A 22786-nucleotide genomic window follows, 5' to 3' on the forward strand; every position below is an offset into this window, starting at 1 on the left:
ATGAAGACTGCTGAATTCTTGTAATATGCTATGGAGAGACTGTATTCCGTAAAATCTGATGTCTTCAGTTTCGGAGTGCTTTTGCTTGAGATCATAACAGGAAGAAGGAGCTTTTTAGGCTTTCATCCCACAAAATGTGCACCTACTCTTATAGGCTATGTAAGGTTAAATCATACAAAAGTTTCTCAAGCTAATATCTCAATGTAAGACATACATACATGCTTAAAATGTAATAAATGCAGGCTTGGCAATTATGGAACGAAACCAAAGTGTTGGAGTTGATGGATCCGTTGTTGAAAGACTCATGCAGGGCGAATGAGTTTTTGCGATACATCCATATTGGATTATTGTGTGTTGATCGAATGTTCCCCGTTGAGTCAGATGACAATTTTAATCTTTGCATAATTTGTGGGCAATTAAAATTAAACCCACGTTTCAATCCTCCATTAAATTTCGTTAAACATTGTATTAATATGCTCAGCTCTAGCTAATTACTAAAACGAAGCCCAACGGCACTTCACAAACTCTAAACATAAATAGGGCCAAGCCCAAAAGAAAAGAAAAAGATATTGAGTGATATACCTATAATTTATACTAATATTATAAATAAACCATACACTATTGATTTCTATAAACAAATCCAAAAAAAAAACCCAAAAAATGATAGCTGGTATTATTGAATTTAATATTGATTATTAAATTACTTTGATGCCTATTGAGTGTTTTGAGTATTTTTATGAGATTTTGGGGTTGAGCTTATTTTAAGAAATTGATTGCAGTTTTGTAATTTATAAAAAGTTAAAAGCCTCTTTGTTATGTTGTAAATGGGCTTTGGGTGTGTTTCTAAAATCCATTTCATATAAAATTTTTATAATTTAAGTTCCTATATTAGATATAATAGTGAATCTCAACCAAAAAAAAAAAAAAAAAGTATCCAAAGAAAATGAACAAAAGTAGGCCCAATACATACACAACAACAAAATAAGACCCAGCAGACAACAACAACCCAAAAAACCAGAAACTCAAACAACAAAATCACTTTGGGCACTTCCGTCTCCATCGTCTTAAGTTTGATAATGTTTTTATTTTATATAGTTTTTTTTGTCATTTCGTCTCCTTCCTTTTCTTCAACGAATTTGAGTAAGATGGTTTCATGGCGACAGACAGGTGAAGTGAAATATGCCGTGAACACACGGAAACATTAAAACTAGTTTCACATTGGAGTCCTGCCGTGACTTTTCTTTTATGAATTTATTAATGAAACCCATTTCGATTTGGTAAAACTTTCTTCTTGTAATATTCTTGCGAATAATAATAATAATAATAATCAATATCAATATGATAACAACAAGAGATATTTAGTTAAATACCAATTCTTAACACTAAAATTATAAATAATCTTTATACCATCTAATTTTAATTTTTATAAACAAACTCAAAAAATGACAATTGGCCATATTGAATTTAATTTTAATTATTAAATTACTTTGATGTCCTATTGAGTGTTTTGGACTTTTTTATGAGGTTTTAGAGTTGGGTTCGTTTTAAAAAATCAATAGCAATTTTGTAATTTAAAAAAAGTTAAAAACCTTTTTGTTATGTTACAAATACACTTTAGTGTATTTCTAAAGTCTATTTTATATCAAATTTTTTTTTATTTGACTCTAATATATATTAGGTATAACAGTGAACCTCCTGAAGAAAAAAAAGGCCACTGCCCTCTCTCTCCTTCCCACTCCCGCCTGCCATTTTCTTCTGTTTCAAACTTTGTTTTTTTTGTCTTTTATTTCATTGTCTCTTCTTCCTCTTCTTTGTCTATGAATCTGATGATAAAGACAACCACCACTGAGATAATATATCTTTGAAGTTCAACTTGGCTTGAGAAATAAACAGGGAGGGATTTGCTAGCTTAATTACCTAAGGATAGGGGATGGCCTGGGCTGGCTTCATCAAGATCAAAATGCTTCCCATGACTAATCTCATGCTTGTTTCCATTCTCTCCTCCATATTTGTTGTTACTCTGCTTAGCTTTCCCAGCCCAGCTGAAGCTGATTATCTATACCATGTCTGCCCAAACACTACCACTTTCACCCCGAACTCCACCTTCCAGTCCAACCTCAACCGCCTCCTCTCCACCCTCTCCTCCAACGCCACCCGCCCCTCCGGCTTCTACAACGCCACCGCCTCCTCCCGAACCCCAAACGACGCCGTCTACGGCCTCTTCCTCTGCCGCGGCGACGTCGCCGCCACCGACGCTTGCAAATCCTGCGTCTCCACCGCAACCTCCGACGTCGTCCAGCGCTGCCCCACCGAGAAACAGGCCGTGATCTGGTACGACGACTGCATGCTACGCTACTCCAACGAGTCCTTCTTTTCCACCATGGCCGAGACACCTCGTCTGTTCATGTGGAACACCCAGAACGCCACCGAACAGACCCGCTTCAACCAGGTCCTGTCCACCGGTATGAACGAGGTGGCCACCGAGGCTGCCAACGACGCCGACAAGTTTGCGACGAGTCAGGGGAATGTTAGTGGGTTGGTTTCGATTTACAGCCTGGGGCAGTGCACGCAGGACCTGTCCTCAGCGGATTGCAACCGGTGTCTCAAGGGTGCCATAGCCCAATTTCCGAATTGTTGCAGTGGAAAGGAAGGGGCACGAGTGTTGTATCCGAGTTGTACCGTTAGGTACGAAGTCTACCCTTTCTACCAACAGAACTCCACGTCAGCACCTCAGCCTTCACCGGGGGCTCTACCTCCTCCTCTGCCGCCTAAAGGTAAAGTGAAGTGACCAGCTTTTCAATTCAAATTATGTCTTAAAATAGTTGGGGAATAGGTATCTATGCTAACTATAGTGGACTTTGGATTGGAACAGGGGAATATGGTTTTGGGATTTGGCTGTTCATTTTACTAATTTCTTCATATTTAGTTTGATGTATCAGTGTAGATTCTTATTGTTTATTATGCAGGAAAAAGCAAAATCCCTACAATTGTTGCCATTGTTGTCCCAATTGCCGTCTCTATGCTACTTTTTGTTGTGGGCTGTTGTTTCATTACTAGGAGAGCAAGAAAGAAGCGCAGTGCAGCAGCAGAGGCACCAAGCGGTAAAGAATATATATCTGAAATGAATTCTAGTTTGTCATACAAATCAAAAGCATACTTTTGTTTCCTCATCTTTATACATGAATGCTTTTCTTGTTTGTTTGTGTAGGTGAGAATGACATTAGTACTATAGAGTCTTTGCAATTTGATTTTAGTACCATTGTAGCGGCCACGAACAATTTCTCTGATGATAATAAGTTAGGGGAAGGTGGATTTGGTCAAGTTTACAAGGTATGTATGTATATCAACGTTTCTGCATTGGAAAATCTCAAGTCTTAATATTTTGAGAAACTAAGGAGGTTTTAATCAGTACTGGGAATTGTAAAAGTTGTGCAAGAATGTACATTCCATCGATTCATTGATTGAAGGTTGTTCTCAGGGTATACTTTCAAATGGTCAAGAAGTAGCTGTGAAGAGGCTTTCAAAGAACTCTGGCCAAGGTGCAGAGGAATTTAAGAACGAGATGGTATTGGTAGCCAAGCTTCAACACAGAAATCTGGTCAGGCTATATGGATTTTGCTTGGAAGGAGAAGAAAAGATACTTGTTTATGAATATGTCTCCAACAAAAGCCTTGACTATTTTCTATTTGGTTTGTGCCCTGAAACATCTGATAGTCTTTTCTACTGCAAAAACAATGTTACTTCAACATGTATTTGAATCTGTTTCCTTGATGATAACTTGATTGCTCAATTTTGATGATTTTCAGACCCTGAGAAACAAGGACAATTGGATTGGGCAAGACGTTACAAGATTATCGCAGGGATTGCTCGAGGAATAATGTATCTACATGAAGATTCCCGACTTAGAATTATACATCGTGATCTCAAGGCCAGCAATATATTGTTAGATAGGGAGATGCATCCAAAAATATCTGATTTTGGCATGGCCAGGATTTTTGGGGTTGATCAAACTCAAGCAAACACAAGTAGAATTGTTGGAACATAGTAAGTTCTCTCATTCATCTTTTCTTTTCTCACGACCACTTTTGTTCTGCATTATCTGGATTGATGAATTTGAGAAATGGTCCCATCTGCACTCAACGGAAAGTCCACTTTGACCCTTGATAATATCTGTATGAACTCAGACAGGGATGATGTAATTTTTGAATCATACTTCACGCTCTATAAATAATGAAAGCCACTTAGTCTTACACGAAATTGAATAGATTAAATTATTGACATGAATATCATAAGTTTATGTTTACTCCTTAAATTTTGCTACAATTTCTATACTGATGGATGGTTGTGCTTCTTGCAGTGGCTATATGTCTCCAGAGTATGCAATGCATGGACAATTTTCTGTCAAGTCCGATCTATATAGTTTCGGTGTTTTACTGCTAGAAATCATAAGTAGCAAGAAGAATAGTTATTTCTTTCAAACTGATGCAGCTGAAGACCTCGTGAGCCATGTAAGCTTAAACTGAAAACAACGTAGTTTTGTTCTTCTGCACCAACACCACCACAACATAAATAAAACTGTTCAATTTATGCAGGCTTGGAAACTATGGAGGGATGGGACGCCTTTGGAATTGTTGGATCCGAGTATGAGAGATTCTTATTCCAGGAGTGAAGTTATAAGGTGTATCCATATTGGCTTACTTTGTGTTCAGGAAGATCCAGCGGACAGACCTACAATGCAATCCGTAGTTCTCATGCTTAATAGCTACTCTGTGACTCTGCCATTACCTGAACAGCCAGCATTTTTCCTTCGAAGTCGAACGGAGGGGAACATGCCAAAGATAACTTTGGAGTCTGATCTATCTGTAAGTAAGTCAACTCCATCCGTTGATGAAGCATCAATCTCTGCAGTATACCCTCGATAGCGTGAATGAACAAGATGTTATATCTTGTATTATCTGTTTATATTTGTAATCACAAATGTGAAACTTGTACTCTTGGTTTCATACGACTGTCGTTAGGATTGAAAACATCAAATGGTATTTCTGTCTTGTGAGTTTCAATATCTTGATTTTGATTTTTGAGCATAGATTTATCATCCACATAACGTGATTGACTAGGTTTTAAGTCTTCACATCTGTATCTTGGAAAGATCTCTCCTTTGTGGGTCTGAGTTGAATCTTCTGCAGTTTCACGACGTCAATACCTAATAAATTTACAACCAGCCTAATTAGGTAGTTGAATCTTCTTTTCTGGTCATCTTCATCTCCGCGTAGGAGATAATGCGAAAAATGAAATACGTACAATGTGTGGGCCTGTAGCCTCGCTTGGTTGTATAAAACCGTACTCTTGTATTATTGCAGACTAAAAGTCTCAAAACCCTCTGTAGGTGTAAATATTGAAAAACTGACGAAAAAGAAAAAGAAAGAATGCGGTTGGGCTGAAAGTTCTACCCAAGTCTCGACCCCCTTTGTTGACTTTTAGATAAGCTTTTTAATTTCCACATGATTCAACTCTAAGGGACATAAGAAATTGGCTTTAGAAATAGAAACAGGGACTGGGCTGATCTGTGATCAAAAGATCATGAAAACCAAAATGTCTTCCGTGCATAATCTGATGCTTGTTTCCATTCTCTCCTCCATATTTGTTGTTGCTCTGCTCAGCTTTCCCAGCCCAGCTGAAGCTGATTATCTATACAATGTCTGCCCAAATTGGGATCTAACCACCCCAATTGGTGCATATCGCTCTCAAATATCTGGAAAATTTATCATCAAATTCGAGTCAAGTCTGCAGATTTACATGAATGGATCCCTAACCAAATTGGGATAATTATATCCTATCAGATTGGCCTCCCGCATGAGAAAAGTTCCTGCTTATATTCTGCTGGCACGGGCAAAAAGTGACACTATGAAGTTGGCCTGTGATAAAATGTTGGAAAAGATTACATTTCTTTTCTGGGTATACGTAGCTGTGGCAACGACTTATCATCCTACAGCGTAGCGGTCCCATGCATTAGGAACGTGATTGACGAGGCATTAAGTCTTCACACCAATGTCCTGGAAAAGGTTTTTCTCATTTGTGGGTCTGTCTGGGTTGAATCCTTCATGGTTTTGTGGTTACCTACTCCCTTTAAATTCTGGCTTACAAGGCACTAATTCAGTCTATACGAAATTAACAACCGGCTTAATTAGGTAGTTGTGGATACATCTTTATTTTTCTGGTCATCTTCGTATGTCTCTACGTACAAGAATATGTAAAATGAAATACGTACAATTTGTGGAATATTCTTAATAATGACGGCCACCATTGCGACGGCAACATGAAGTGGTGGCAGGAAGGAAATGGGGTCAGCTCAGCTCAGCTGGTTATACGAATCAATCAATGTGTGAGTGTAATATAACAATGACTCTTGCCATATTCTCGGTCAGTTGTATAAAACCATACTCTTCTATTATATCAAGATGTAAAATATTGGAAAATTATTGAGGAAAAAGAAAAGGCAAGAACACAGTTGGGCTGAAAATTCTACCCCTTCCCTCTCCAATTCATCAAAGTCTTTTCAATAACTCTACTTTCCACATGATTCAACATCACAGGGGCTTCTTCACACCTTCCTTCAATAAAGGACAAAAGTTGACTTCGACCTTAACACTCCTGTCAATTTATGAGTACATCACCAGTGCAAACACGCCAAACTCGGCCTAAAGGCATATTAGCTCACCTAAACCTGTCTTATTTACACATTGTAGAAGAAGGTGATCGTGATCATCAGGAAGAGGTTATTGATTTGATTATCAAAATGCCTTCCTTCAATCTCAATGTGTTGATGACCCTTGTGCTTGGCTTACTTAGCCTTAGCAGTTTGAGTGAAGCTGAATACCGCTACCACGTCTGTTATAACACAACCAGTTTCACTCCCAACAGCACCTACGAATTCAATCTTAAACTCCTCCTCTCTTCTCTCACCTCCAACGCCACCCGTGAACTCGGTTTCTACAACACCACTGCCGGCTCCCAAGATCCCAACGCTGCAGTTTACGGTTCCTTTCTATGCCGTGCTGATCTCACATCCGATGCATGCCAAGATTGTGTAGCCACCGCAGCCAGAGAAACGGTCCAAGAGTACTGCCCCTTAAGAAAAGTCACTATAATTTGGTACGATGATTGCATGTTACGCTACTCAAACGTGTCTTTTTTCGGCAATATGGATGAAGCCCCAAGAGTTTATATGTGGAACAGGGAAAACATTACCGATAATTCAAACCGGTTGACTGAGGTACTGGCGGCAACAATCACTGCCATGGTGCATACGGCAGCAAATGTGCCCTCCGGAGATAAAAAGTTTGCAACAGGTTCTTTTGTTGTAAACTTTACAGCGTCTCAGGAGTTGTACACCCTTATGCAGTGCACGCCGGACCTGTCAAGCACCGCCTGTGATCGGTGTCTTCAAGGAGCTATTGCATCTCTTCCGGCTTGTTGTAATGGGAAGGAAGGAGGAATAGTTTTGTATCCTAGTTGTAATGTTAGATATGAATTGTATCGATTTTATACAGTTGTTTCTGCCACTCCTCAGCCACTGCTTCGTCCTCCTCCGCCACTGCTTCGTCCTCCTCCTCCACCACTGATTCTCCCTACTCCACCAGCTTCAGTTATAAGGTCTCAAGGTAAAATTAATTCAGGGAGATTCACTATTATATCCAATATAGGAACTCAAATTATAAAAAAAACCATATATGAAATGGATTTTAGAAACATACCCAAAGTCCATTTACAACATAAGAAAAAGGCTTTTAACTTTTTTTAAATTACGAAACTGTCATTGATTTCTTAAAACAAACCCAACCCAAAAACCTCATAAAAAAAAGCTCAAAACACTCAATAGAGCATCAAAGTAATTTAATAATTAAAATTAAATTTAATATGACCAGTTGTTATTTTTTGGGTTTGTTTATAGAAATTAAATAGTATATGGTTTATTTATAATTTTAGTGCTAAGAATGGATATAGGACTAAATATCTCATTAATTAATAGCAGCAGGGCTAGCTCATGTAGTTGGTCTAATTGGTTAATTATATATTCAGAAAATCAATGTTTGCATTTAGTGACCAAAATCGGTAGTTTATGTGACCAAGTGGCTGGCCACTAATTGTGAGTTTATGGGAGAAGAGGTTTAGGAAATTGTTGGTTTAGTGTTTAGGAATAGCTTGACTTGGAATAGAAAATTTTTCAGATTGAGGTTTGCTACCCAACCTCAATCTTTTCAGATTGTCTTGGAATAGAAAACTTTTGAAAGAGTTAAAAAGTAATTTTGTTTTGTTGTTGTTGTTGTTTTTTTGCTTCTTGTGCTGACCATATGAAAATGTATAATTGTTCATACAGGAAGAAGCAGACTTTCACCTTCCATATTCATTGCCGGCAGCATTGCTGTCTCTGTGGTACTAGTTGCTTCGGGTTACTTCTTCGTACGCAGAAGATCAATAAGAAAGAAGTACAATACTGCCCCAAATCAAAAAAAGGGTAAAATCTAGATAAAATATTATTTATTCTGTCACCAAGTTTTTCGAGTTCTTTTCATGTAACATTGCTTGCGTAAAATGGATAACCTCATTGTTTGCTTGCTTAGGTAGGAATGACTATGATACAAATAGTGTTGAGTCCTTACAATTTGACTTGGAAACTATTGAAACTGCCACAAACAAGTTTTCTGAGAGTAATAAGTTAGGTGAAGGCGGATTTGGTGTAGTTTTCAAGGTACGAAGATATGAATTTATTTCCTCATTTAATCTTGGAAACTATTGGTGCTTATAATATTGATACACAGTGCTCACTACTTTGTTCAATTTGTACAACTCTAAACTTAACTTAATTAAGATGACAATTAACATGAGTGGATAAAGTATACCCCATATACCATTTCAGGGAACACTTGCAAATGGCCAGGAAATAGCAGTGAAGAGGTTGTCGAAGAGCTCCAAACAAGGTGTACAAGAATTTAAGAATGAGGTTGCATTGGTAGCCAAACTTCAACACAGAAATCTTGTCAGGCTTCTAGGATTTTGTTTAGAAGGAGAAGAAACCATACTTGTCTACGAATATGTGCCAAACAAAAGTCTTGATTATTTTCTTTTTGGTATGAATACATCATTTTAATAAAAACACTTTGCAATTTCTAACTGAAGTACAACAATATTTGTGCTTTACTGAATTGATGTGAGTTTGTAGAATCCAAACAACGTGAACAACTAGATTGGTCAAGCCGCTGCATGATAACAGGAGGAATTGCTCGAGGAATTCTATATCTTCATGAAGATTCAAGGCTCAGAGTTATACATCGTGATTTGAAAGCAAGCAATATCTTGTTAGATGGTAATATGAATCCAAAAATATCGGATTTTGGCATGGCAAGAATGTTTGGAGTTGAAGATCAAACTCAAGGAAACACCAAAAGAATTGTGGGAACCTAGTAAGTTTAATCCTCTATCTTATCAATAATCTTAAATCCTATTTCGACTTTTAAACCTACATATAAATCATTTTGGCCTTGTAATTAGCGGTTACATGGCTCCAGAATATGCTATGGAGGGATTGTATTCTGTAAAATCTGATGTCTTTAGCTTCGGAGTACTTTTGCTTGAGATCATAGCGGGGAGAAGGAACTTTTTAGGCTTTCATCCAACGAATTCTGCACCTACCCTTATAGGCTATGTAAGGTCTTTATTTGGGTTAAGTTATACAAAAAGTTTCTCACTATATGTACGAGCAGTACTTACATCCTTGAGAGGTATTTAATGCAGGCTTGGCAAATATGGAATGAAAGGAAAGGGTTGGAGTTGATGGATCCGTTGTTGAAAAACTCATGCAGTCCAAATGAATTTTTGAGATACATCCATATCGGATTATTGTGTGTTCAAGAAGAAGCAAACAATAGGCCAACCATGTCAACAGTTGTTCTAATGCTAAAAAGTGAAACTACTAGTCTATCCGGACCTGAGAAACCAGCCTTCTTTACAGGAAGATCTACTGATCACCATGATCAAGTAAGGGCTCATGATTGCTCAGCCAATGGTTTAACGATTTCTAATGATTTGGCCCGCTGACTAGAGTACAATCAAGTAAATATCATTGGATTCCATTAATTAAGGGCTTAAGCTATAAGCTTTATATTTTGTTTCACATCACCAGGACATGTCATTTTACTGCGATCAACTATTTTCTTAGTACCTAATACGTTTGCTAGCCAATTTGGGATCTAACCACCCCAATTGGTTCATATCGCTCTCAAATATCTGGAAAATTTATCATCAGATTTGCGTCAAGTCTGCAGATTAACATGAATGGATCCCTAACCAAATTAGGATAATTATATCCCATCGGGTTCTCCTCTTGCATGAGAAAAATTCCTACTTATATATATGCTAGCTGCTGGCATGGGCAACAAGTGACATTATGAAGTTGGGCTCTGATAAAATGTTAGAAAATATTACATTTCTTTTCTGCGTATACGTAGTTGTGGCAACGATTATCATCCTACAGCATAGCGGTCCCATGCATTAGGAACGTGATTGACAAGGCTTTAAGTCTTCACACCAATGTCTTGAAAAAGGTTTTTCTCATTTGTGGGTCTGGGTTGAATCTTCTTAATGGGTTTGTGGTTACCTATTCCCTTAAATTCTGGCTCACAAGGCACCAATTCAGTCTATACCAAATTGACAACCGCCTGAATTAGGTAGTTGTGGTCACGTCACTGTCCTGTATTGATGACTGGAGCTATGGATACATCTTCTTTTTTCTGGTCATCTTCGTCTCTACGTACGAGATAATACATAAAATGAAGTACGTACAATTTGGGGAACATGCTTAATAATGATGGCCACCATTGCGATGGCGACATGAGGTGGTGGCAGGAAGGAAATGGGGTCAGCTCAGCTGGTTATATGAATCAATCAATGGTTGTATAAAACCGTACTCTTCTATTATTGCAGACTAAAAGTCTAAAGCCGTCTGTGTGAGTATCAAGGTGTAAATGTGGGAAAATTATTGCGGAAAAGGAAAAGGCAAGAACACAGTTGGGCTGAAAATTCTACCCCCTCCGTCTCCAATCATCAATGACTTTTCAATAACTTTACTTTCCACGTGATTGAACATCACAGGGGCTTCTTCACACCATCCTTCAATAAAGGACAAAAGTTGACTTCGACCTTAACACTCCTGTCAATTTATGAGTACATCACAATCCTGACCAGAGCAAACACGTCAAACTCGGCCTAAAGGCATATTAGCTCACCGAAACCCGTCTTATTTACACATTGTAGGAGGAGGTGATCGTGATCATCAGGAAGAGGTTATTGATTTGATTATCAAAATGCCTTCCTTCAATCTCAATCTGTTGAAAAATGATAAGATATTACTTAAATACTAAAAAGAAGTATAGCCGCGCGGCTATACGTAATATCTTATCATTTGCAGTTACTTTCATTTGTAATTATGTTTTAATTATTATTTCTTTAGTGAATATTACTGATCCAAGAGTTTCTTTGTTGAACGTGGGAAATATTAGGGCATGTTTGGTATTCAACTTGAATCCAACTTTTTAAACTCAAAAATAGAATTTGAGTTCAAAACAAAGAAAACCTGTTTGGTAGCCCTATTTTTAAAAACTCAAACTCAAGAACAACTAAAATACACCCCAATTATTAAAAACAAAAAATATCTGTTTTTTCAGTTTTTTTCTAACAACCCACAAGTTCTCAAAGTTTTAAGATTTGAAAACAGTTTTCAAATTACATACTAAACAAGTTTTTGAATCTTAAAAGTAAATTTAAGAACTCCTTGTTTTTAAGAAAAATCAAAGTTTTTGAGTTCCCTATTTGAATAGGATACCAAACACCCCCTTACTGATCCAAATCGGTTTAATGAGGTACTGGAGGAAACAATCACTGGCTTGGTGCTTGTGGCAGCAAATGCGGCCTCTGGAGCTAAAAAGTTTGCGGCAAAAGAAGCAAACTTTACAGCGTTTTAGGAGTTGTACAGCCTTGTGCAATGCACGCCGAACCTGTCAAGCACCGCTTGTGATCGGTGTCTTCGAGCGGCTATTGCACTTCTTCCGGCTTCTTGTTATGGGAAGCATGGAGGAAGAGTTTTGTATCCTAGTTGTAATGTTAGATATGAAATTTATCCATTTTATACATTTGTTACTGCCCCTCCTCCGCCACTGCTTCTTCCTCCACCTCCAGCTTCAATTACAAGCTCATGTATGACAGGACCCGCCCCCTATTCTTCAAAATTCGCGACGAATCATGTGGTATTTCTGGCATCAAGCTGATGTCGGGCCCACTTACTAGTGATATAGCCTCTTTCCCAAATCAAGTAAAAGATGGACGAGTCTTTTTGCCGAAATTTCAACAGAGTCTCCCCTCAAAAATGGACATTTACCAAATTTGTTTCACCTGTAAATATCACAGTTTAAGAAACCAATTACTAGCACACACAATGCAATATCACACAGTTTACACAATAGGCTTCTATCCTTCAAATAATTGAAACCAGAACCACCAGCAAAGTCAAAAACCAAACTCATCTCGACACGATTTACACAATAGTACCATTCAATTCCCCAAAATCCTTCCAGATTAAAAAGTGACAAAAATGACCTTATTCCCATGGGCAAAATTGTAATTTCATAATTTAATAAAATTAACGAATAATTAAATTTTGGGTCGGGATGTTACAATGTATTTGTTCTAATTGGTTAATTGTATGTTTAGAAAGCATGTTTGTCTTTATAGAACTTTTACACAAACATATGGATGAACCATTAATTTGTGTCTAATACTCTGTGCAGGAATTGATGACCAAATCTCAACTTTGATTATAGTGGTCATTGTGGTTCCAATTGTCATATTGCTCTTCTTGGTAGGCTGCTGTTTCTTAAGAAGAAGAGCAAGGAAAAAGTACAATGTTATACAACCACAAAATGGTAAACATTGAATTTATACCTTCCTTTCCAAACCCAACTTATGCATTCTCCTCTCTTGAACGATTTGATTTCTAATCGTGTTCAGTAGTTACTTAGTTCATAATTAATACCTCCTACTTCTTGATTGTGTAGTGGGAACGAAATTAATAGTGTGGAGTCATTGCAGTTTGATTTGCGTACAATTGAAGCAGCCACAGAAAATTTCTCTGATCAGAACAGGTTAGGGGGAGGTAGCTTTGGTGAGGTTTACAAGGTTGTGATTTTGGCTTACATATCTCATAAATTTTTTCTCCAAAAAAAAAAAAAAAAAATTTCTCATGAATTTAAGTCATGCCAGAGTTTAACAGAATGTATTAAATTCACGGAAGTTACTTGGATGTTTGTAAAGATCATTGGTTACAATATTTTCAGGGTACACTCCCGGATGGGCTACAAATAGCTGTGAAGAGGTTATCTAGAGGCTCTGGGCAAGGTGCCGAAGAGTTTAAGAATGAGATTGTTTTGGTAGCTAAGCTTCAGCACAGAAATTTAGTGAGGCTACTGGGATTTTGCTCTGAAGGAGAAGAAAAGTTACTTGTTTACGAACTTGTGGAGAACAAAAGCCTTGACCACTTTCTATTCGGTTTGTGCCCTTCTAACATCATGTGTGATACCATATGCTATTTGATTAGTTTTTGATACAATCACACTTCAATTTCTAATTCACAAACCAAGAACATTCCCAATAGTCAAAGCCACTGCGGAAAAGAAAATATCTTTCAGAATTCTGCATGTCTATTAATTTACTCATTCTAACCTGTATATTTTATGGACAAATGTGTGCATAGGCTCTGAGAACCAAGTAAAATTGGATTGGTCAAGCAGATACAAGATTATTGGTGGGATTGCTCGAGGGCTTCTCTATCTCCATCAAGATTCTCGGCTTCAAATCATACATCGTGATCTTAAAGCAGGAAACGTATTGTTAGATGGGAACATGAACCCAAAAATTGCAGATTTTGGCATGGCAAGAATATTTGGTGCTGACCAAACTCAAGGAAGCACAAGAAGGATTGTGGGAACATAGTAAGTAACAGAACTTTGTTTATGTTCACATCATCTGCATAAACGAGTTGATTGTTTTTCTCATCCTGAATATTAAATACTAAAAAGAAAAGATATCAGATTGATATCTCAACAATTCATCTCATCTCAGACAACATGAAGAAGCACTGTTAATGCAGTCTTCCCCCAAGTGTTATCATATATGCACTATTGGTTACCCTGTTTATGAATTATAAGTTAATTAAGACACTGATTGCTAGATGAGCTTCAACACTCTGTATTTGGATTTACATTACTTTGATGATGCTGCTGGTTTGTAGTGGTTACATGCCTCCAGAATATGCAATGTATGGACAGTTCTCTGTGAAGTCCGACATGTACAGTCTTGGTGTCTTGATCTTAGAGATTGTAACTGGCAAGAAGAACACTAATTTCTATAACTCGGACCGTGGCGAAGACCTCTTGAGCTATGTGAGTATAAGTTGAATATTTAAATTTGCATTTCATGGTTAATCTTTTTACTGCAACATTTTGAATGAGTCTCTTACTAAATTAAAAATTAAAAATTTGCAGGCTTGGAGACATTGGAGGGATGGGACACCCTTAGAATTATTGGATCCAAATCTAAGAGATTCTTATGAAAAAACTGAAGTAATTAGATGTGTCCATATTGGGTTACTCTGTGTTCAGGGAAATCCAGATGAGAGACCCACAATGCAATCCATTGTTCTCATGCTAAGCAGTGACTCTGTTACCATGGCATTACCTCAAAAGCATTAACCACTGAATCATCTGATCCAACTGCTAGCAACTTGTTGCCATTTTCTATTAACGAAGCATCAATTACCGAATTATACCCCTGTTAGTGTATATCGAACAATCTTGCAGGACTGTACTTTTGGAAGTTCTTTGATTTTGTTTCATTTCTCTATGCTTTTCATGGTTGATCTAGCTGTTTTATTTCTTGTTGGTTCAGTTAGTCTCTGCTCCATAGGCATAGGGCCTCTGTATTTGTCACGACCCGACTCCCTAGCACGATATTGTCCGCTTTGGGCCCCCCTCTCTGCCCTCACGGTTTTATTTCGGGAGCTCACGAGCAACTTCCCAGTGGGTCACCCATCCTGGGATTGCTCTAGCCCCAACTCGCTTAACTCGGAGTTCCTAAGAATCCGGTGAGCTCCCAAAAGGCCTCGTGTTAGGAAGAGAAGTGTCCACACATTTAAGCACTTCACCTTTCCCTCCCCGAGCGATGTGGGATTGCTCACCGTTCTTGCTTCCCCAAGACACGGGTCTTACAATCCACCCCTTGGGGCCCAGCGTCTCGGCACACTTCCTGGTCGCTCGATACCATTTGTCACGACCCGACTCCCTAGACGATATTGTCCGCTTTGGGCCCCCTCTCGCCCTCACGGTTTTATTTCTGGGAGCTCACGAGCAACTTCCCAGTGGGTCACCCATCCTGGGATTGCTCTAGCCAACTCGCTTAACTCGGAGTTCCTAAGAATCCAAGCCGGTGAGCTCCCAAAAGGCCTCGTGCTAGGAAGAGAAGTGTCCACACATTTAAGCACTTCACCTTTCCCTCCCCGAGCGATGTGGGATTGCTCACCGTTCTTGCTTCCCCAAGACACGGGTGTTACAGTATTGGTTTGGTTGCCGTTGTAGCGTTGTCTTTATTTGCTAGTGTTTGCTTCTTTGAAAATATTTAAATACTAATGATTTAGTAACTAAATAATAATTACAACATAACTACTAATTAAGTAATTAAAAAAAGAAATCCATATTATGCTATTCGACGGTATAGCCAACCGGCTATACTGTTGAAACTTTCTATTCAAAGGGAATAGCCGGCTATACTTTTAAAACTTTCTATTTAAAGGGTGCGGCTATGCAGTATATAGCCGCGTGGTTGTACTGTTGAAATATTCTACTTCTTAAGATTTAAAAGGGCAAGTAAAGTGGTTGACCCATAGCTTTGCACATGTTTGCGATGAAATATGTCAAGCCTAGGCCGTCTTAGATTTAAAATTAAAATGGCAGAGCTCAAATTAAATATGGTGAGCTAATTTGTATCTATCTTGCTCGTGCATAAGCTCAGAAGCAATATTTTCATATCAATTCAAATTATATTATTTATATATATTCATTATACAGGTAGCATTCACGCTGATTCAAATATTATATATAAAGAAGCCCCCTCCAGTAAGTTAACCATTATAGTTTCACTGTTGTGCCAGAAATCAAAGAAGAAGCAGAAGAAAAATGCTAAACCCTCAAGTCTCTTTACCTTATTTTTTTTCATATTTTTCTGATGGTCAAGCAATTCCTTGGCAGCATATGAAAATAAGACCCTGGGACGGCAGTGGGAGTGGGAGATAATATATTTTGATTGTTTATTGTCATTTGTTTATAATCAACCTTCACATTTCAGGGTTTTCTTCGTTGTACATGATATCTTCACCGACCATAAAATATAAAGCCTTTGTCGTTGATTGACAATAAGTTGTGGAGAGACGTGAAGTTGCAGATGAATTCTTATTTATCCATTTAATTTAATTGAAAGAAAAAAAAGCCGTGGACGCAGAACTCAGAGGAGTCCTTTTTATTTGAATAAGCCCCACAAATCTGTCCTTAAACAGAGGATTGGTCAATATTGTACTACAAACCCAAAAATAAAATTTAATTGTCCACCAACCATCTGGAGCGCAATAAATTGGATTGATGATACCAAGAATTGAAGACACAAGTTCTAACTAGTTTCGACACCAAAAAAGAAAAGAAAAAAAAAGTTCTTACTAGTTTGTATACAGCACTACTTTTGACGTCAGCAACAAGAAATGGGTTCTTCAATATTGCTCATCTTCTTCATTGCAATTCCTATTATCTTGGACCTTGTTGCTCCTCCTGCCGTAGCTCAAATCGATGACGGTGTGTGCACTTACACAGCTGACTTCTGCTGGAGATGTTCCAATACTGGCACCTACACTGATGGCAGCAGCTACCAACAAAACCTCAACAGCCTCCTCTCCTCCTTCTCCAACAATACACAAATCAATTACGGCTTTTACAATTCATCAAAGGGACAAGACCCCAACAAAGTGAATGCAATTGCATTATGCAGAGGAGATGTGTCCCTCAACGACTGTCACACTTGTGTCAACGAGTCCAGTCTCATCCTCTTCAAGAATTGTTCGAACCAAGATGAAGCGATCATTTGGGCACAGCGTTGCATGGTACGATACTCGAGCAACTTAATATTTGGTGTTGAGAAAGATGAACCTATTAAGTATGTCCCTGGCATAAGTAACGCAATTGACGCCGACCAGTTCACTTCAGTGCTTAATCTCTTCTTGGATACTTTGACTGTGAACGCTTCATTAGGGGATTCTCTTAAGAAGTTCGCAGCTGGACATGTGAACATCCAAGGAAGCACAAAAAATCAATCAATATATGCACTTGTGCAGTGCACTCCAGACATGGACAAGCAAAGCTGCAGCGATTGCCTTAAAGGGGCCGCCTCAAAAATTCCTGACTGTTGTGGCGGAAAGCAAGGAGGCAGAGTTCTTAAACCCAGTTGCAATTTGAGGTTTGAGTCCACTCTGTTCTATGAGTCTACAGCTGATTCGCTTGTAACTCTTCCACCTGTAAAAGGTATGGTACCCCTGCATATATATTTAAACTTAATCAATGCCTTCATTACAATTTACAATTGATTAATTTTTCTTGCAGGAAAGAAGAGCACCATATCAAAAACTGTCATCATCGTCATCATTGTGGTTGTGATTGTTTCTGTCGTTACACTTCTTATTGGCGTATTGATTTTAATAAGAGTGAGGAGACGAAGAGCAAAACTAAAACTTGAAAGTGAGTAGATTGAGATAAAGACACATTTGATTAGTGTTTGATGCATGCATCTTATTCTTATTAGATGTTTTGGAACATGTCCTGACTAATTTGTCCTGTTTCAGATGATAATAATTCGGATGAAATTAGTTTGGTTGAATCTTTGCAATATGACTTCGACACTATAAGATCTGCAACGGATGACTTCTCTGATGCAAATAAGCTTGGACAGGGTGGATTTGGAGCAGTTTACAAGGTAACGAAACACTATCACAAGGAAAAAGATTCATCATGAATGAATTGTTTTGCGTAATTAACTTTTCTAATTTTCTTATAAACCTTTAGGGTAGGCTAGCGAATGGAAGATATATAGCTGTGAAAAGGCTTTCAAAGAATTCTGAACAAGGTGATCGTGAATTCAAAACTGAAGTCACGTTAGTTGCTCAACTTCAGCACCGGAACTTAGTGAGGCTGCTAGGTTTTTGCTTGAAAGCAGGGGAAAGAATCCTCATTTATGAATATGTCCCTAACACAAGCCTTAATCACTTCATTTTTGGTATGTTTGATCTACGTTTTTGTCATAATTCATAATCATTTCTGCCTCGATTTATATTATAGAAAAACATATTAACAAAATCATGTTTCATTTTGATGGAATTGTATTTAGATCCGACTGGTCACGCACATTTGGATTGGGAAACACGTTACAAAATCATAGGAGGCATTGCTCGAGGGCTTCTTTACCTTCACGAAGATTCCCGACTTCGAATTATTCACCGTGATCTTAAACCTAGCAACATTCTATTGGATGAAGATATGAATCCTAAAATTGCGGATTTTGGCATGGCAAGATTGTTTATGATGGATCAAACTCAAGGAGATACTAAGACAATTGTGGGAACCTAGTAAGTATCTGCAAATTTCAAAGCTCAATTACATTGTTGTGCTTGTTCACACCATAACTAAATTTTTAATTTGATGAATATAATAATGCAGTGGATATATGGCTCCAGAGTATGCAATTCATGGACGTTTTTCAGTCAAGTCGGACGTCTTTAGTTTTGGCGTGTTAGTTCTTGAAATCTTAAGTGGTAAAAGGATTAGCAGTTTTCAAAACGGCGAGAATGAGGAGGATCTTTTAAGCTATGTGAGTATGAATATAAGGTTTTACATTACCAAACTCTTTTGCTACAAAAAAAAACCTAACAAGAGAAAACAGCATCATTTCTTCTTTAATTAAAGTGTTTATAAACTTGATAGGCCTGGAGGAATTGGAGGGATGATACAGTGGCAAATATCATGGACCCAAAGCTGGCGACAGGTTTAGGAGTTGAAATGATGAGATGCATCCACATTGGTTTGCTATGCGTCCAAGAAAATGTGGCAAGCAGACCATCCATGGCTTCAGTTGTCTCTATGCTTAACAGTCATTCTGTCACACTCTCACTACCCTCCCGACCGGCGTATTATTTGCAATATAACAGTGGATCAGACATAACAGGGTACGATGAATCCAAAAACTCTATGCATGTGTCAGGAAATAAGAATTCAAATTTTACTGAACCATATGCTCGCTAGTGGGGTGGGGCTGAGTAAGTATCAGTTTATTTTCTTTTCTTTGATATGCGTGTTTGATTGATATATTTGAACAACTCCAGCTAAAGTTAAATATTTTCTGTACATAAAGTAAAACCAAATTGTCGTTTAATTGAGAGTCCAAAATAAACTTGACGGGTGAGAAGCTTGGTTCTAGCCTTGAACTGAGGTCTAGCTGCTGCTACGTGGTTCGTGTAATTCTGGCTCAGTTTGCAATCTATCCTCTCTGGTTTCTTTGAAACCAGATCTTGAACAAAAAAAACAAAGTTAAGAGGACCATGGTGATGGTGGATCCAATTTGTTTTGGTTTCGATTTTGATATCAAATGCCAATCAGGACTGGAAACAAATTTTCAACAAAACCCAAATCCAGCCAACCATATAATCAAGCCAACACAAACCACCAATAAATTTCGGATTAATTTGGGTTTGGGTTTGGGTTAGGTTAATGGATTTGGCCCATATTAAAATAAAAAGAAGAACTAGAACCCAATATGACGGGCAATCCCAGCTAGCCCATTCTTTTGCTCCACTAGTGCTTTCAAATTCAATCAGAGACTCTTCTCCTCCAGATCTGCGACTATAAGCTTCCAAGAGATGACGAGAGAGAGAGAGAGAGAGAGAGAGAGAGAGAGAATGAGAGAGCTGCTGTAATTTCAACCCCCGCATATTATAGAAGCTCCCAAGAGATGACAAGAGTTCAGGCACATTCTTTTGCATCAACAGATTTTGGTGGACTGACTTGTCAGACGAATATACCTCGTACTTTACCTTGTTCTTTTTGGTCACATCCATTAGAGTCTGCATTCATCCATTCCATGCAGCTGCCTCTTTTAAAAAAAATATATATATATTTAGAAAAGTCACTGATTAAAGATTTGTTTACTGATTAAAGTCCTTTCCTCTTAACACTTGAAAATGGAAAATATCATATTCATCAAAAAAAAAGAAAATGGAAAATATCACACGCTATATGGGATTGGTCAATATCGTACCACAAACGTAAGATCGAATTAAGGGTCAGGAAACCGTCAAGGAACTAATGTCTTTCCTTTATAAGACAAGTTGCTACTTGCGAGTTGAGCAAGAAAAATGGGTTCCTCAAGATCAATGCTTTTCTTCATTAATCTTGCTATTATTATCTTAAACCTTGTTGCTCCCACCATTGCCCAAGATGATGGTATGTGCACAGAAAAAGCTGAGTACTGCTGGAAATGCTCTAATACTGGCACCTACACAGCAGGTGACAAGTACCAAGAGAACCTCAGCAGCCTCCTCTCTTCCTTCTCCTCCAACACCCAAAACAATTCCGGGTTTTACAATTCATCCAGGGGACAAGACTCCAACAAGGTCAATGCAATTGCATTATGCAGAGGAGATCTTTCACAGGACTCTTGTCAGGCTTGTCTCAACAAGTCTACTGATATTCTCTTGCAAAATTGTTCAACTCAAAAGGAAGCAATCATATGGGCAGAGCCTTGTATGGTGAGATACTAAGACAACTTGATATTTGGTATTAAACAAGAGGACCCTCTTGAGTATGTGCCGGGCGCGGCTATACTGTTGAAATATTCTACTTCATAAGGTTTAAAAGGGCAAGTAAAGTGGGTTAAATTTGTGGTACTCTACAATTGCAATATTCAACTGTATAGCCGCGCGGCTATACCCTTTAAATAGAAAGTCTCAAAAGTATAGCCGGCTATCCCCTCTAAATAGAAAGTTTCAACATTATAGCGGCGCGGCTATATAATATGAAGTTCTATTTTTTAATTACTTAATTAGTAGTTATGTTTTAATTTATTGAGTAAATTTAGGTTTTAGCCAAAAAAAAATTTTCACTTTTGGAAAGTAGAGCTCTGACCTCTGAGTGGTGCTGGTGCACACACCACCAAGTTAAATCGATGCTTCCAATTAAGTGGAAGACGAAGACGAAGACGAATTAGTGGAAGATGAAGTGGAAGACTAAGACGAAGACGAAGACATGGTTTACCTTAGTGGAAGACGAAGAAGAAGACGCCAGCATATTCTAATTATAGTGCTTGCACTTTTTCTTTTTTCTTTTGAAGCCACTTTGTCTGTGTTCCATGCATGATCATGATCCAGACAGAGAGCCCAATTATACATTTCTTGTTTCTTTCATAGCACATTTTTCAGTTGACCCAGGTAAGCTAGTCGATCGAACGAGGAAAGAAAGCCCATAAGGCCATCTCCAGTCATAGGGCTGAATGTAGTCCAAGACTAAAAATTTAAGTTTTAGTCAAAAAAAAAAAATTTCACTTTTGGAAAAAGCCAAAGCTTTTTCAAAAAAGACAGAAAAACCTCTCAACTTTCAAATCAAAGACATGCAAATGTAAAGGATTCCTTAGGAAATCCAAAAATAAATAAGGGCAATTTTGTCCATTTTGGCTTCTTTTACAAAATTATTTAGTTAGTAAATCATTAGTTTCTGAATTTAATACACGTTAATATTAAATTCAATAACGAGAAGCGGACATCAGTATGGCACGAATAACAAAAGGAAACGTATTAGATTCCAACATATCTTGTTCGCCTGGAATGCATTGGCACGTTAGAATCCAATGAAGGAAGCCATCTCATTGGATTGGTGGTCCTCGTGCCAAACATCTTTATTGGCTGCTTTTAGTTTATGAATTTAATTAAAATATTTAATACTAATTATTTACTAAAGAACTAACAATTAAAACATAATTACAAATGAAAGTAACTGAAAAATGATAAGATATTACTTAATTACTTGATGCGAATTTATGATAAATTTTCCAGATTACTTTAGAGTGATATGCACCAATTGGAGTGTCAGATCACAAACTGGATAGCAAATTCAGCTCCTAAGGAAACGTATTAAGTACTAAGAAACTAGTTGATCTCAGCGTGATTGAAATTAAGATTTAGGGCGAGTGCATAATTCACATTTAGCCTTTAATTAATGGAATACAATGATCTTTACTTAATTGTCATCTTCCTCAACGGGGCAAGTCATTAGAAATCGTCAAACCATTGGCTGAGCAATTATGAGCGTTTTCTTGATCATGGTGATCAGTAGATCTTCCTGTAAAGAAGGCTGGTTTCTCAGGTCTGGATAGACTAATGGTTTCACTTTTTAACATTAGAACAACCGATGACATAGTTGGCCTATTGTTTGCATCTTCTTGAACACACAACAATCCAATATGAATGTGTCTCAAAAATTCATTTGGACTGCATAAGTCCTTCAACAACGGATCCATCAACTCCAACCCTTTCGTTTCGTTCCATAACTGCCAAGCCTGAAATTAATACCTTCAAAGATGTAAGTACTACTCTTAAATTGAT

At 37.8% G+C, this 22786-nt stretch overlaps 4 protein-coding genes across 4 annotated transcripts; all 4 read left to right on the plus strand.

Annotated features, from left to right (window-relative positions):
• Window positions 1-1737: 1737 nt before the first annotated feature.
• Window positions 1738-10171, plus strand: LOC103324571 (uncharacterized). Its single transcript, XM_016792843.2, has 14 exons — window positions 1738-2774; window positions 2967-3101; window positions 3209-3330; window positions 3479-3689; window positions 3807-4044; window positions 4358-4508; window positions 4593-4921; window positions 6667-7661; window positions 8378-8515; window positions 8622-8749; window positions 8918-9128; window positions 9221-9461; window positions 9550-9703; window positions 9793-10171. The coding sequence occupies exons 1-14, from the start codon at window positions 1931-1933 to the stop codon at window positions 10093-10095; spliced, it is 4200 nt and encodes a 1399-aa protein (XP_016648329.2). The 5' UTR covers window positions 1738-1930; the 3' UTR covers window positions 10096-10171.
• Window positions 10172-12849: 2678 nt separating this feature from the next.
• LOC107880641 (cysteine-rich receptor-like protein kinase 10) lies at window positions 12850-14965 on the plus strand (the record flags this gene model as incomplete). Its single annotated transcript, XM_016792656.2, has 6 exons — window positions 12850-12974; window positions 13107-13227; window positions 13386-13596; window positions 13802-14039; window positions 14339-14489; window positions 14592-14965. Coding segments are annotated over 6 exons (1053 nt in total), but the record flags the coding sequence as incomplete, so codon positions are not given.
• A 1767-nt stretch (window positions 14966-16732) lies between these two features.
• On the plus strand, window positions 16733-19566 carry LOC103324572 (cysteine-rich receptor-like protein kinase 29). Its single transcript, XM_016793045.2, has 7 exons — window positions 16733-17666; window positions 17745-17879; window positions 17984-18114; window positions 18204-18414; window positions 18526-18763; window positions 18855-19005; window positions 19119-19566. Exons 1-7 carry the CDS (start codon window positions 16853-16855, stop codon window positions 19434-19436), a joined length of 1998 nt encoding a protein of 665 aa, XP_016648531.2. The 5' UTR covers window positions 16733-16852; the 3' UTR covers window positions 19437-19566.
• A 979-nt stretch (window positions 19567-20545) lies between these two features.
• LOC103324573 (putative cysteine-rich receptor-like protein kinase 9) lies at window positions 20546-20950 on the plus strand. Its single transcript, XM_008226643.1, has one exon. The coding sequence runs from the start codon at window positions 20546-20548 to the stop codon at window positions 20948-20950; it is 405 nt and encodes a 134-aa protein (XP_008224865.1).
• Window positions 20951-22786: the final 1836 nt, after the last annotated feature.

Source organism: Prunus mume, linkage group LG3 (genome assembly GCF_029339155.1).
Source record: "Prunus mume cultivar Tortuosa linkage group LG3, ASM2933915v1, whole genome shotgun sequence".
In the NCBI taxonomy this organism is placed as follows: Eukaryota; Viridiplantae; Streptophyta; class Magnoliopsida; order Rosales; family Rosaceae; genus Prunus; species Prunus mume.

Bases quoted from the DNA above. Each gene is read 5' to 3' on its own strand.
- LOC103324573 (XM_008226643.1), top strand. From the start codon at position 20,546: ATGGGTTCCTCAAGATCAATGCTTTTCTTCATTAATCTTGCTATTATT.
- LOC103324571 (XM_016792843.2), top strand. From the start codon at position 1,931: ATGGCCTGGGCTGGCTTCATCAAGATCAAAATGCTTCCCATGACTAAT. The intron at 8,516-8,621 runs GTAAAATCTAGA...TTGCTTGCTTAG, and splicing joins TGCCCCAAATCAAAAAAAGG to GTAGGAATGACTATGATACA. The intron at 9,704-9,792 runs GTAAGGTCTTTA...TATTTAATGCAG, and splicing joins CACCTACCCTTATAGGCTAT to GCTTGGCAAATATGGAATGA.
- LOC103324572 (XM_016793045.2), top strand. From the start codon at position 16,853: ATGGGTTCTTCAATATTGCTCATCTTCTTCATTGCAATTCCTATTATC. The intron at 17,880-17,983 runs GTGAGTAGATTG...GTCCTGTTTCAG, and splicing joins AGCAAAACTAAAACTTGAAA to ATGATAATAATTCGGATGAA. The intron at 18,764-18,854 runs GTAAGTATCTGC...ATAATAATGCAG, and splicing joins AAGACAATTGTGGGAACCTA to TGGATATATGGCTCCAGAGT.